Raw genomic sequence first — 16,077 nt, forward strand, 5'->3', positions numbered from 1 at the left:
ACATTTTTTCATATTTCCTTTATATTAATGACCAACGTTGAACATAGAAGTCTCTTTTAATTTACTTAAAACTGCGGAAAGCATGAACTAATGAGATAATAAAACATATGTCTACCATAACAGACAAAAATAATAATTTTACCCTAACTTAATCATAATAAAAACAAAGGATTTATTCCTTTTGGAAGTGAAAGGGTTTTATTAGGGCAAGTCTATCATATCTCCAGAGATTTTAAACAGCAAGTTAAACATACAAAAAAAAAAAAAAACATTTAACTTTTTTTTTCTTCTTTTTTCTTTTTTATTAAATATGTAAAAAGCAGGTCAAGTTATTCACAAATAAAATGCAAACATGCAACACATTTGGGGAATGCATAAGGGGGAGATACTGTGAGGGAAATAAAAAGAAAAACATCGTCTATTTATAATTATTAACAGTACATTTGTTTACATTCCTTTTCATTGTACACAATAATAAATGACATAAGCGTTGACCTGTGGAGAATATTGACGAGTATCAGGAGATCACGAGGATGCTGTTTTCTGTTCAGAAGACATGTGCTTTAGAACAACAGTTAACAAAAATCTTCAAGATGCATCGTTTTCTTCAGATTACGGCTGTTTCTTTTACTGTACATATAAAGTAAAACATGTTTAGACCCGAAATACGGATTGCACCGTTCAAATGAAATGCTTCTTATCAAACACTGTGATTGGCTTCCACCTCTGTGAAGCTTAGACACATTTAACCAAAAAAACAAGAAACAAAATCAGTATAAATTGAGCTAGGTTTCCAAATGAAGCACATGGGTTTACATTACCAGTATGCATTAAGTTATAATGCAGAATTTTTCATGGTAACCAATAAATAATCTTCTGAAGGAATCTATCGTGAGGTGATGAAAGGTGGCTCTTTGAGCTACTCTTATTGCAATATTTTAAAATTGAATGGTTCAATACATCACATCTTAAAACATTAACAGCTTAAGGAATAAAAAAAAAGGTCAATTCTCCTTCATCGGTACAGTGAGATGAAAAACAGCCGACAGACTTCAGTTAAAGTAAAAACCGAATGGAGCTGATGTGCAGTGGTTGTTATCACGGGCTTCACACGAACAACATTCACCAATTAAGCTGCTGTTGAATGACATGTTCATAATAGTCATGATGCAATTAAACAGGGCTTCAAAACGAACAACGACAACAAAAAAAAAAAAGACACGTGAGAAATAAACCGTCATGAGTTTGAGGAAATGAACCCAAAAGCAGTTTTCTGACTGAGTGCGTGTATGTTCAGGTGTTCAGTACTCGTCCTGTGTGTCGTCAGGGACGTCCTCCTCCTGAGCCGGAGCCTCATGTTCCTCTCCGCCTGCCTCCTGCACAAACAGTTGCTTCTTGTTAGTTATTCTTAAGGATCTTGTCATATGAGCTAATCAGTTTGTCTGTTATGAACCATGAAGAAAACTGACTTTGTGTGACGCACTTGATCTGAAGGGTTTTATCACAAGAAACAAGATCGAAAACAGCAGAAAAGGGTCTTTTAGAACAGGTCATTCTTAAAAACAAAAATAGCCTGTACAATTCTAAATGACAGATAGAGGGTTAAAAATAATTGTAAATGATGGCCAGTTTTTGGCCTTGACCTAAATCATAAGTGGACTTCAGGGGGAAAATGAAGCGTAAGTGTAGAATATGAGCCCTTTTAAGATGGGAAGAAGGAAAAAACCCGAAAATAAATAATATTTTTTATTAAAACAAAAATGAAAATATTAATAAATAATAAAACAATAATAATACTAATAATAAATGGGATGATGTTTTGTTAAAAGAAGAGCAGAAAAAGTTATTAAAATAAATAAATACATAAATGTTTTATGTCTTAAAAGAAAAATTTGCAGAAAAATTCATTTAAATAGGTTTGATGTATTAAAAGAACATTAAAATAGTAGCAGTGGTGGTAATAATAATAATAATAATAATAATAATAATAATAATAATACTAATCTGTGAGCAGTGTTAAGTTTTTATTCAAAGAACAAAAAATGTGGAAAAAAAAACAAATATATTAAAAAACAAAACAATGTGAGACATCTTATTAAAATAATAATAATAATAATAATAATAATAATAATAATAATAAATTGTGTGATTTATTAAAAATAAAAAGTACTATAAACAAATAAAAATTGTGTGGTTTATTAAATATAAAAAAGATCTATAAATAAATGACAATGAATGAATGAATAGAGTTTGCTGTAAAAGAAGTTGAAGCACTAACCTGCTCATCTGCAGAGTACAGCACCTCCATGAGTCTCTCCACGAAGGGCCCGTTGTCCTGGCCCTGCTCCTGACACAGCAGCTCCACCTCTCTCAGCTTCCCGAAGTAGAAATCTCGCTCCTTCTCCACTCCTTCTAGTGCTAGCTTTAATGTATTGAGCTGCAGCAGAGGAGAGACGCAAGAGTTACCAATGACATAAAACACTGTCAACAGACAGTAAAAGCTGCTTATTGCTTTGGTAGACACTGAATATATACACTTCCTGATACCATTTGATTGGTCAAAGAATTGAGTTTACCTTGCTTTTATGATTGTAATTTCAAAAATAAAAATAAAAAATATTGCCCAAGTGCCCCAAAGTGCTAAGTTAACTAGCTTTTAGGTCACGAGGTTCCCCAAAAATGCTTTCTACTGGTCAACCTGTCAGCTCACAGTCTATGATGTCATCAGAACATCTATAAAGATGTCTATGATGTAAGAATGTCTCGGTAGATTCCTATTATGTCATAAGGACATTTAGGAAGACATCTGTGTTTAGAAATCTAATTGCAATATTTTTGATAAAAACTGCAATTTCATGGAATAAAATATCAGTATAGTTACATAATAATAATAATAATAATAATAATAATAATAATAATAATACTGTTACAAAATACAAAAATAAATAAAAATATATATTTCATGTAAAATCAAGAAATAAGAATCATTAGAAAAATCTACAAACAAAAGACCATTTGAAAATTTTAATTTAATTTTTAATTTAATTTTACATTACAACCATAATATTTCAATAGCACCATATGCTAATATATGATTAAAAAGGACAAATATCTGCTCAGGCAATTTTTTTAAAACAAACTTTTTTTTAAAGATATACAAAAAAAAAAAAAAAATTCATATAATTTTGAATCTCAAGTAAATGTATCTTGATTTAAAGATGTTTACATCTTTATATAGGAAAACAATACAAAAACACTGACAAACAAAGTTTTTGTATTTAATGCCATAATGTTAGAATTTAGAACGTTAGAACGTTGACTTTCTGCTCAAATTTAAGATCTTTTGAAAGCTTATTTTGTTTAGACTTTTCAAGACTTTTTTTAAGACCTGTAGAAACCCCGGTCTTCTAAAATGCTCTACTAATAAATTATTTCATGGTTTTGTTCAGCATTTACAACCATTATGTTCTTGATTTGTTTAAAGATCTGAATAGCGTTAAGGATGTCCACCTGATCGTTTAGTTGTGTTACTTGGGCTTCCAGCTCCTTCTCTCCTTTAGCGGGTGTCGCTGACATAACAGGGATCTTTTTGGCAGAGGAGGGTCTGGAGGTGGAGGTGGTGGTGGAGGTGGAGGATTTAGGGGTTGAACTGGTTGATCTAGTAGCTCCTGCACACAAGTTAACAGATGCCATGATGCAATTTAGTAGATGCAAACGCCAGTTGATTAATGATGATTATAAATAAGCAGCCCAACAGACCTGCGGTGGGAGAGCTGGCGGCATGGTGGGATTTCTTTGGCAGGTTGAAGATCTGCTCGCCGGGATCTGGAGGGGGAATGGCGTCCTGGCCCTGTCTGGCCTGCACCGGGTCGTACTCCTTCCCGTCGTAGTTGGCGTCGAAGAACTTCTTGAACCACTGAATGAAGTCCAGGTTGTCTTGAAACCGTCCCTTGACGAGCTTCTCTACAGGGATGATCTACACAGAAAGGAAACAAGATCTGAGTGTAAATGTGAAGAAATTTCATTACACAGATAACTTTGCATAACAAATACAGATTTATATGTTAAATTTTTGGTTCACAAAGTGGTGTAAAATTAAAATCAATTGTTATAATATAAAATCAATAACATTTAGAAAATATTTAATGTGACCGTTAATTGACAAAGAACTGCAAATACTTGAAGGTGTTATTAAATTATTAAAACATCAATTTAAAATCTCAAGTAAACTTCATGTAAAAATTTCATAAATTTTAGGTCAAACTTAAATGGTTAAATCAGGTTAACTTAAATGATTATTTAAAATGATACATGTTTTTTTTTTTTATTGCGTACATTAAAAATATATTTTATTGCATGCATTAAGAAAGTCTCCATCTGTCATAAAAAACCTCTGACTGCCTGGAATAAAAAAAAAAATTATGTAAATATAAAATCTATAAATAAATATTGTGGCCCGGTCATGCTTCTTCTAGCAAATCAGAAACACTTTCTGCAGGTCAATCATTTTGCACATTTGGGGTTTTTTAATGTCAGATTTGATGCCTTTGGAGAGTGTGTGGTTGAAAATTGGTTGGAATTGTTTACAGTTTGAGGTACAATAACTGTTATATGCAGTCGGTTTAATAAAACAACATCAACCTTTTATAAAACAACAAAAATTTGGACATTTTTAAAAAAGGATAGCACTAAATAAATGACAAGGCTAAACAGTAGAACCAGGTCTAACACTTTAAATTTTCAATTTATTTTTATTTCATTTTTTGCATTAAATAGTAAATAAATATATTTAATAAATGTATAAAATTATTACAACTGTTATTAAATTATTTTATTATTTACTATTAATATTAACATCATTATTTACTACACATTTTTCCACACAAATTTAACTTTTTCATTAAATGTTAAGTTTTTGCTATCAAGAAAGCAACAACTGCTACACTGTAAAGAGTTTTTTTTAAGCTGTCAGATTATTCTTGTATGTTTTACAAGGAAATCTTATTTCAGTGCTGGATAATTACACTATTAATTACAGAGTGAAAATAATACAGATCATTCTAGTGTGGAAATTACACATGCATTATAACTATAAAGCAGCCCTACATTCATGAACACTATTTTAGCAGTACGTGTTTTCAAGAAGTATTTTTCCAATTCATTTTCTCCATAGGCTCCAATGGGACAAGAGCTATGTGAATAACAGAATTAAATCAGTCTGGGGTTTTGAGATCTTTCATTCATTTATTACACATCAGACAAATACACTTCTGTTCTTCATGCTAAAATGTACTTTTGTGTGGTGATTTTGATTTCATTTCTAATCAGATTTCCAGTGGTTATAGCATGACTGAAAGGCCCTCACGTTTGTCTCACCTTATCAACATTCATCCTCTTGAAGGAGGCCTGCAGGAGTTTGAAGTTGTGGATGTATTCATGCTCCAACTTGGCCTGGAATTTCACCTTCTTAAGACTGATGCAGCCGGGAAACAGCATGTCCATGAACTGACAGTACGCTGCTCCTGCAAAGAGACGCACAGAAGATCCGCTGGGTGAAAAAGCTTTCGTGAGGACATTATTTAAAACTCATTCTGCTTCTCTAAGATCTCCACCGCTTTCTACCAGATTTAGTTTCAGTCTCAGGTTCATCTAAGCGTCCAATTTACTCTGCAGTAAACTTAATCTGCCCGATCAGAAGAAATAAAACAAGGGCACTTAAAGGGAGATCCATGTGACTCCAAGGATGTAATTTAAAATGCTGGTGTAAATCAATGTCTTCTGCCTGTCTAGGTAGACCTGGAGCCGTTCCAGAGGATATTCAGTGTCTCAGAGATCTTTAAATACCTCTGGCCTGACCTGTGCTCATGCCGAACTAAATTAAGGTCTTGATGTCTGATGTGATGATGTCATAATGCTAAAGCACAAAAGAGTTGTCCACTAATTTTTTTTTTTTTTTTTTAAGACTTTATTTCAAACATGTAAAACAAAGTATTTATATGATTACTGGAAAGACACTTGTTCTCAAAACTTTTTATTTATTTTTAATGCAGAATTTCTCTTACTGTATGTTTAGTTAGAACTGAGCAACACAGACAGTCCTCAACAGACTGAATCAATTATTTTGTAATAGAACAAAATATTTGAGTAGAAAAAAATTATATTTATCAGGAACAATATAACAATAGGAATAAATAAATGGATATGTATAGCATTTTGTGTACATATAATTGTGTGCATACACACACACATATTCACACAAACACACTTCTAATATTAATCTTAATTATTTTATTTTGGCAAAGATATATTCCCTAAACTATAAACTACTTACATATTAGACTATATTTACAAATGCAAATAATGCTGTGTGTGCATTACATTTGTTTTATAAAATCTTTTTAATCACTAGTCTTTATTAGCCTATAATTACCATTCATTAAAATAATTCCTTTTTCATCTTTAATCAAACTTGTCAACCCTTCTGAAATCCTGCAAACTAAAATCACACAAAGGGCTGAACTGATCATCTGATGGTTGTGAATGAATGAAGAGAGCTTTACCCGACTGAATGTCAAACAATCAATTAAACCGTGCAAAGGACACTTAATCATAGCACTGTTCAATAGTAATGTAGTTATTTCAGATCAAATTAAAGGCAAATGTTTGAGAACTTGATGAAAGAATACTGAAACTAAACAGGTAGTTGGCAAAAAACATAATTTTTGATTAAAACTGATTAATCTGCAATGAAAATGTAATATTGTCGATGACATTTAGCTGTTTTGCAGTTCATTTAAACAGCCCTATGGTGTGAAAAGTAGTATAAATCATATTAAGGCCACATATAATTGCATGCCTAGTAATTAAACAAAAATAAATAGATTTTGATGAAATATAGCCTGACACGTTGCACATAATTCAAAAACACTTTTATTAGATTATTTAAAGCTATACTTGTTTTTGGCTGCGATAAAGAAGTTTTAGTTTAATTTCATTTCATAGCAGTTTAATGGGATTAACTCCATTCCCAGGTTCGTAATTCATGGCTGTGTTACCGAAAGCAGCTGAGAGTTCACAACAGCTTTACTGACCAGCCAGACGAGTGCATTCATTTACACAAACGCTTAAAGGTAGCAGCCGCCCAACAGCAGCGCAGACAAGCACTAACAAAATGCCTTCGTGTAAATCCTCTGGGATTACTGCTCTTTGCGTCTAATGAGTGTCAGCGGTGGTTTAAGTTGGGAGGTTCACATACCTGATGACAGCTGCTCCACTTTAGTGTAGTTTAGACTGAGCAGATCGTTCACCCAGGCTGTGATGTCATGCCTGCTCATAGTCTCCTGGGTGATTGAGGTAGAATACACGTTGACCGCCATCCCCCAGCTGTGGACGAGACACAGACATCATCATTATCATGTGCAGATGAAGGACAGCTTGAATGTCTGAATGACACTATCAGCTCTGGTATTGACTTATCAGTCTGAGTAATTTACAATGCATGCATACTATATCAACGATGTGTACCAAGTCTAAAGTCATTCTCAGAGTACTTACTGTAATATAATGTTTTGGAATTAAAAATATGAAACTGTGCAATAGCAATGCTTTTCTAAGGGTTTTAGTAACTAAACTGAGGTAGACTAATCTGGGACTTTGTTGAATCTTGGAAAATCGAAAGGAATAGTTCACCCAAAAATGAAAAACTGCTGAACATCTACAGTGAGTGTATTCATCAGGCCATCCAAGACATAGAGGAGTTTGTTTCTCTAATCAGATTTGGAGAAATTACATCACTTGCTCACCAATGGATGCTCTGCAGTGAATGGGTGCCGTCAGAACGAGAGTCCAAACAGCTGATAAAAACATCACAATAATCCATAAATAATCCACAACACTCCAGTCCATCAGTTAATGTCTTGTGAAATAAAAAAAAAAATGTAGTTTGTAAAAAACAAATCTATCATTATGATTTTTTTTTTTTTTTTTTTTAACTTTAAACTGCTGCTTTCAGATAAAATATGAGCCCTCTATCTATAATATTGCTTTTTCCGGTGAAAAAAGTAATCTGGTCTAAATCAGGAGAGAAATGTGCACTGATCAAGCACCGTTTACAAGCAAAAACAGTTGTAACATATGTCACTGGGTTTTGATGTGAGAGCAAAACTGGGGATTTCCACTTCCTTTTTCCAATGGTGGAACTGTTTGAGCTTGTATTTTGGCCATAAGTGATGGTTTGAAGTTTTAATGTCTTAATGATGGATTTGTTTCTTACAAACACGCAGCTTTTCACTTCACAAAACATTAATTGATGGACTGGAGTGTGGATTATTTTGATGTTTTTATCAGCTATTTGACTCCAATTCTGACGGCACCCATTCACTGCAGAGGATCCATTGGTGAGCAAGTGATGTAATGCCAAATTTCTCCAAATCTGTTTCCATGAAGAAAAAAAACAACTACATCTTGGACAGACTGAGGGTAAATACATATTCAACATATTTTAATTTTTGGTACTATTCCTTTAAGAGCTCAATGTTTTCTATGATCTAGCATTGCATGTTTTGCCCATAAACACTGTGTAACATGATCCTAATGTAAACTAGGTAATCCAGTAAATATCAAGATATACAGAGCATTCCACAATGTTAAGTAGAAGATTTTGAGCTTTGTTTAATTGTGAGTTCACCCACTGTCTATCCACTTTAACTCAAAACTAAACAAGTGAAGTGCACAAATATAGCAATTTTCCATCACAGAACAGCATTTGAGGTCAAACCACACGGACTATACATTTGCATCAGACAAAAATAAGACTGTTTATGAATTGAGGTTTGTTTGTCCTTTACCGAAACTCACGTCCTTGAAAAGCTGCTGATGTGAGGATAGATTTAAAACAAAACAGTTTGATTGGGTGGATAGTTTCTGACATGATATAATGCTATTTTGTCTAAAAAAAATAAAAATAAAAACAAACTTAAATCAATAGCACTAAAGCAAAAGACGTAATGCTTACAATATTTTAGGCATCACAACATTATAGTATACAGTATGAAATACTGATTGTCTATTTATAGAAAGTTGAACAGTGGGACCTCTAACATATCACGTTCATGACAGCAATATTAATCTAGGAAAAAAAAAATGGGAGAAACCACAATTACTTGTGTTCATTGAAAAAAAAAATCTAGTTTTTAAGATATGGCCCTGAAATATATTCCCTATTACAAACCATTGGTTTAAAAAATAATATTGATAAAAAATATAACTTGATCTTTTGTGCCACACTTTGACAAGTAAAACTGTCCACAACCAGCACAATTAAGCATATGAACATCATCAACTTACATGAATTAAACTAACCTAATTCAATCAACTGACCGGAGCCAGTTTCAGATCACTGCCAATAGAAAGATCCACCACATCAATCCCATTCTCCTTAATTTCCCAGTGCACCATCATATGAATAATGAAGCGAATCCCTCAAGAAAACCTCTATCTCTTATATAATGATGACAAATCCTCCTCCCTATTAGTTTCTCATGGCTTTAACAAGCTTAAACACACTGCATTTCCAGACATCAGTGCTGTTGTGCTTAAAGAGCAGATTCATCTAAATTTAGCAGGAAAGATAAACAGTTTAGTGAGATGCTGGAATGAAGGGGGAGGAAAAAAAATTCAGGAGCCAACAAATCAGTGTCAAGTTCAACAAAAGCAATCAGCCTAAAACAAGTTTATAGACTCGTAAAACACATGCAGTCATATTTCTACCCATGCACGAGATATGACGCAGTATTAGGCACGATATGCACGCCTTAATAAACGATCTGAACAGATTTTGGGGATAGGATGGAATGAATTACATTACGCAATGGCTGACTGCTTGGTGAACATACAGGCCATGCACTGTCAAAACCTGGGAAAGCACCCTGTCAGCGCACATCCCGACATACATCCATCTCAAATCATATGCACAACGCCTGAGAAAATGCCCAAAAGCTTGAACGCATTCACTGAAGAGCGTTTAACATGTTTTTTTGTGATTGCACCATCGGGGAAACGCCATAGCTGGCTCAGGAAAAGCCCCGCCGTTAGATATAACGCAGCCATAATGGGAGTCCGGGGTTAACAAAAAAGCCATGGGAGCAGGGGTGTCAAAAAAAACACAAAAAAAAAAAAAGCAAAAAAAAAAACCCCCAAAAAAAAAAAAAATAAACAACCAGCAAAAAAAAAAAAAAAAGCAAAAACAACAAAATCACAAACAAAAAAACAAAAAAAAACCAAAAAAAAAAAAAAAAAAAAAAAAATACAAAAAAAAAAAAAAAATCAAAAAAAAAAAAAAAAAAAAAAAACACAAAAAAAAAAAAAAAAAAAACAAAAAACCCGCAAACAAAAAAAAAAAAACAAAAAAAAAAAAAAAAAAAAAAAAAAAAAAAAAAAAAACAACAACTGCAAAACAAAAAAAAAAAAAAAAAAAAAATAAAAAAAAAAAAAAAAAAAAAAATGAGAAAATGCACCAAAAAAAAAAAAAAAAACACCACAAACACAAAAAAAAAACCACAAAGTTTAAAAAAATCAAAACATTCAAAAAAAAACCAAAAAAAAAAAGAGGCTTTTAACACACACAAAAAAAATGTCAAAAAAACAAAAAAAAAAAAAAAAAAAAAAAAAAAAAAACAAAAAAAAAAAATCAAAAAAAAACAAAAAAAAAACAAAAAAAAAACACAAATGCATGTTCAGGAAAAGAACAAAAAAAAAAAAAAAAAAAAAAAAAAAAAAAAAAAAAAAAAAAAAAAACCGGGCGAGAAACGCAGCCATACCATAATGGGAGTCCGGGGTTCCCAGAGCGAGTGCATTGGGAAAGCATGGATTGAAAAGTATAATCTTGATATTTTCGGCTAAATGCATTGATTGTAGGTCGCTTAAATCGGAGGTTTCTTTGTAAAGCGGTTGGCGGGTGGTAATGGCAGTGGTGTACCTGTAGGCGCGCTCTCCGCGCACTGTGTTCTTTCTGTAGGGAATGATGTTGGTGCCGTCGCTGTCCGGAATGATGTCGTTGTTGTTCTCTCCATTGGGGGACAGAGCTTGCATCGGACCGGGCATCTGGCTCTGTGAAATACTCGATCGGACGAGGAAAGAGACGTCGGGGTTGTTCCCTGCCGCCTGCTTGTTTGTTCTCAGTGTAAATCCCGTTTGTAAGAGAGAGTGTGTGCGTGTGCGTGTGTGTGTATGGATGTGTGTCTTCCGCTCAACAGCGCCCTCACAGGCGAGTCACAGAACTACAGTCATGTGACTCTGGGAGGGGTGCTTCAGATTTGAGCCAGAGGAACTTTGCCTCTTCCTAAATACGTCATTATATATCAGGGTTCCTCAAATCTTGCCCTGGAGGTCCAATGCGCTGCAGAGTATAGCTCCAACTCTGATTAAACTCACCTACCTGTGATTTTGTAATGATCCTGAAGACATTGATTAGCTTGCTCAGGTGTGTTTGATTAGGGTTAGAGCTAAACTCTGCAGGAAAGTGGATCTCGTGGGCCAGATTTGAGGATCCCTGTTATATATTATATATGATGTATTATTTATAGGAATATACCTTTGGGTTCCGCTGTACACATAATACCCGCGAAAAAGTTCCCAGGTTTCTCTTCCTAAAGACAGGCCTGCATCTCGGCCTCAAATTATGTTATTTTGATGTGCATTTTTTCCATACTAGTTAATGCGTGGGGGGGGAATTGTGTGTTAAAGATTCAAAAATATATGGGTTGACGAAGACATTCTAATATATGGCTAAAGTTGATCTTGACTGCTAAATATCAATTAATCTGCTCTTTATGCACAACTTACGTCTGGAAATGCATGCAACAGTGAATGTTTAACCTTATTATTGTCTTCAGGAAGACAAAATACATAAATGACAACATTAATAATTAAAAAAATAGAAAAGTGCACCAAATCAGCATATTAGTTAGATTTTTGAAGACTGGAGTAATGATGCTGAAAAATCAGCTTTGCATCACATGAATAAATTACATTTTAAATTATATTCAAATAAAAAACTGGTATTTGAAATTGTAATAATATTTCACAATATTAAAATTTTTACTGTATTTTTATTGAATAAATGCAGCCTTAGTGTGCATGAGAGACTATATAGGCTTATATATTTGATGATACATATGATAAATTATGATTAAATGATATAAAAATAATATAATTTCACAACGGTCCAAAAGGAAACATCCAGTGCTTTTCAGATTCTAGATATCTGGGTCTATATGTGACGAGGCCCGTGGCTCATTATTCTTCACTGTATTGCAGAGTGCTGTGATTTAATTTATTACATATACACATTACACAAAGTTTAGATAAGGCTCTTGTTAATGTATGTTGTTTGACATCTTTACAATGTAGTCTCTCCAACCAATCAAATCTATGGTTTATAGAGTCTCAAAACAGAGAGATAAATTATCTAAATGGTCTGCCGGGTCATGAACAAACGTCTCAAAGTGATGAATGAAGATATTATCATTCCTTTACAAGTGATGACATTACAAGTGGAAATACATTAGTGAGGTTACTTAAAAGTTTTTTAATGGCCCGGCATATACCAAAACTAACTGTCTGAGATTTTTCTTCAATTTAAACTTTACAGAATGTTTCTGGATGTAAATTTACAGTGTGATGCCATTTCACCGTTCCTGATGTCATCAAAAAGATGGCATCGTATAGGAAAATATCTATTGATGTTATTTATACTGGTTGAATTAAGATCTTATAATTATGCTGAGCTTTATCTAATAATTTGGATTAGTATAGGAAGTTATCTTGATTTTAGTTTAAATGTATGTGAGATAGTTCATATCTACAAACAATTAAATAGCCAAAAAGATAGTAAAAGTTGGTGACTGAGGTGTTCCACACACTGAACACATGCCCCCTTCACTATAAATCTGCTCATAAATATACTGCCGAATAAATAATAGTGGGAATGATAATTGACTGATGCCAGCAATCTCAAACTGGCCCATTGGCCAGTTAATCATTTTGGATGATATACCAATCAATACTGTATCACAACACTAAAGCATACTGTTTAGCAAAACAAATAAATACAATTAAGTGCATATACAGAGAGGTCTAAGAGTCTGACTATTTTTATTTTTAATTTTCTCCATTTAAACCTGAAAATGCTGTACGCAGGACATTTTATTTGAGAATGCAGGGTATAGGAAAGCAGAAAAGTCCGAATTTTGAGATTTATTGTTGCGTCCCAATGTGCCTACTTATACTACACCCTTAAAGTATTTACTTTTTAGGTGAAGAAAAAGCACACACTTATTATTCTTTATCTAAACGTCTCTACTTAACCGTCGGTAGGTAGCGTGCATACAATGTTTTTGTATTTTTTTAGATTTTTTTTATTGTTTTTGTTTTTCTAAAGAATAATTTTTTGTAAGAGCGAAGGGTTTTGTGTGTTATTTTAGATATGAGTGTGTGCATGGATCCACACTTCAAAAATCAACCTGAAATAGTAGACCATCCAGGGACTTTTGGCATACTCTTTTCAACATACTCTGCTTTGGGACACACTAATACTAATCTCACATACTATTTAGGATGGATAGTATGAACAATCAGACGCAGTTTTGATCTAATTTTGGATTTATATTGTGATTTTTTACACTAATTTTTAATTTATGTATTTTTCTTTTTTTTTTATTCTATGGCAGAAACAAGCTTCCATTAGATGCTCTTTAGAGCATTTGAAATTGTTTTGGAGAAAATGTTCATCAGATCACTTGTGTTCATGCAGCTCAAGTGCTGCTGTCACGAAAGCAAAGGAAAAAAAAAATCAAATCTGAAAATATCATTTGCGATTTCAATTTTTGAACTGAAATGAATGCAAAATAAAAGCATTGTGATCTCAGCTCTTTGGACCCGACTGTAGGTCAGGAACCAGCACTAGAATATTAAACATGCGGTCATTAAGCTATTTGTGTTGCAGATTACTGCATTTCAATTGCACCAGGCTGTTCAATTGTCTTTTGTTGGCTGGCTTCGTCTCTCAAAGTAGCTTTGCACACAACCTTTCACTAATTCGAGCAAATATGTTAAACGTGTGGACTAAATATCTAACATCAATGTTAAAGTTGCACCTTGCAACCTGACCCACTTATTAATACAGTTCTCTAAGAACAGGAAGTGTGCTTAGAAAATTAACAACTTCATATTAATTACAAAAAATAAAAATAAAAACAACACAAATTTGTGTCAGTAATATTATGCATTTATTAACCACGCCATCGTAAAAACATAAAAAGTGACGTGTTAGGGTTAGGATCATCAATGCACTTCAATGTAATGAACAGCTGCTGCTACGCTAACAAGCTACTCTTCAACATAATGGCAAAATTAAACATAAAACAATGTTATCCCATAGGCTCGGTCCTGCCAGAGCAAAACCAAACCTCTCTGTTAAGAAAACACATTAATGGTTTAAAGACAGCGCCTGATATAAGCTCAACTCACCCGTGAACTCAACAGTAAATCCGACCAAACCAGCTGCGCTTCTCTGTACGCACCCCACCCTCCAGCGCCTCAGAGAACCAGAAGCACCGCCGCCGCTGATTGGCCGACGCGCGGTCTTTCTTCCCGCGGATTGGTTGACAGATAGAAAGGCCGTTGTTTTATTCATTGGCTCCACCTTCTGTTCACATGATTGGCTGACGGAAGAAACGGATGTTGTTTTTCTCGACCAATGGGAATGCAGTGCGCTGCTCGTTGAATAGTGGACTGTGGTTTCCTGATGATTTATGTTTTTTATGTATCTAAGGAAATGAGTGATGCGTTTATTTATCAAAGCAGGAAACATTTAGCGAGGCTAAATTTAGAGAAAGAATCTGCCTTTGTTTCATTGTAAGGTTCCAGGTTCCTAAATAATGGGGAGCAGACAGTCTAATAAATCAATATTTACAAAATAAAACACATGGCGTTATTGTCACTTTGTAGTAGCCACAGCATGTAGTAAAAACAATCACTTAAAGCCTATTTACAAGCAAATGTAGACCTGTAAGGGGTATCATTCACAAGATTATTATGAATAAAAGTAAAAGCAGAACAAACTACTTAGTTACTTGAAAAATAATAAACTTTACATGAAATAAAATATGCACACAAACACAGAAACTTATTTTTTGACCAGTTACCAATTAAACATTTCTCATTTTCTTTAAGTTTAACTAAAGGTTCTAAAATATAAAACTGAAACATTTAAAATTCTAAAAAAAAAAAAAAAAAAAAAAAAAAAAAAAAAAATTCTTTCATTAATAATAATTAGATTATTTATGATTAAAGTTGTGAGAACGTCCCCATATTATGTTTTTTTATGTCATTAATTAAATTTGATGAATTTACATTTAAGTAAGCTTTATCATTTTAAATCCTAATGTGATTTTTGTTGTCTCAAGGGGAAAAAATCAACAAGGACATCTAGTGGCGGTTGTGTATATTGCATCAATACATAATTCAAAATAGCATTGTGTGCAAAATCATTTAAAAATTAAGAGTTTTAACCAACATGGAACAAACTCTAAAGACATGTAAAATATAGAGACAGATATAGACTTTATAAAATAACATCAAACATGATATTTGGACACTTGATGATACTTGTACAACATCATATTTTTATTTTTATTTAGTTCCATGCAAAATCAGTGAAAAGTGCAATGGTTGGCAGCAGGGTGCGGATGCTGCTTGTTATTGTTCTGGTGTATAACTGTCTGTCGGAGTAAACCGTGAGAAGAATGTGAGCGCTGCAGTGTGACAGTAGCATATCAAAGAAAAAACACATCAATGAAAGAGTCTGGAGATGATCAAAGCCAAACCAGTCCTCCTTAACCCGTCTACTACAGACGGTCTTTACAAGGAATCATATTCACTGACAAAATCAAATCAAGCATGAAAATTCTGTTCTAGATCAACATATCTTACACCAAAATATGCTTTTTCAAAAAGCATCTTGTCGCTCCTTAATCAACGTAACAGCACATTCAGTAGTGTCAGATGCTGTCTCGTATA

The 16,077-nt window shown here is 33.4% G+C and overlaps 1 protein-coding gene across 2 annotated transcripts; it reads right to left on the bottom strand.

Annotated features, from left to right (window-relative positions):
* Positions 1-179: 179 nt before the first annotated feature.
* Positions 180-14,654, bottom strand: LOC109049173 (microtubule-associated protein RP/EB family member 2-like). 2 transcript variants are annotated; one of them, XM_042751978.1, is made up of 7 exons: positions 14,527-14,654; positions 7,256-7,383; positions 5,377-5,522; positions 3,760-3,976; positions 3,511-3,668; positions 2,279-2,437; positions 180-1,376 (listed from the first exon to the last, which is right to left on the bottom strand). In XM_042751978.1, exons 2-7 carry the CDS (start codon positions 7,374-7,376, stop codon positions 1,302-1,304), a joined length of 876 nt encoding a protein of 291 aa, XP_042607912.1. In that variant the 5' UTR covers positions 7,377-7,383; positions 14,527-14,654; the 3' UTR covers positions 180-1,301. The 2 variants fall into 2 exon arrangements, with proteins under 2 accessions (XP_042607912.1, XP_042607911.1); XM_042751977.1 differs by lacking the exon at positions 14,527-14,654 and adding an exon at positions 10,976-11,337.
* Positions 14,655-16,077: the final 1,423 nt, after the last annotated feature.

This window comes from Cyprinus carpio, chromosome B24 (assembly GCF_018340385.1).
Source record: "Cyprinus carpio isolate SPL01 chromosome B24, ASM1834038v1, whole genome shotgun sequence".
Lineage (NCBI taxonomy): Eukaryota > Metazoa > Chordata > Actinopteri > Cypriniformes > Cyprinidae > Cyprinus > Cyprinus carpio.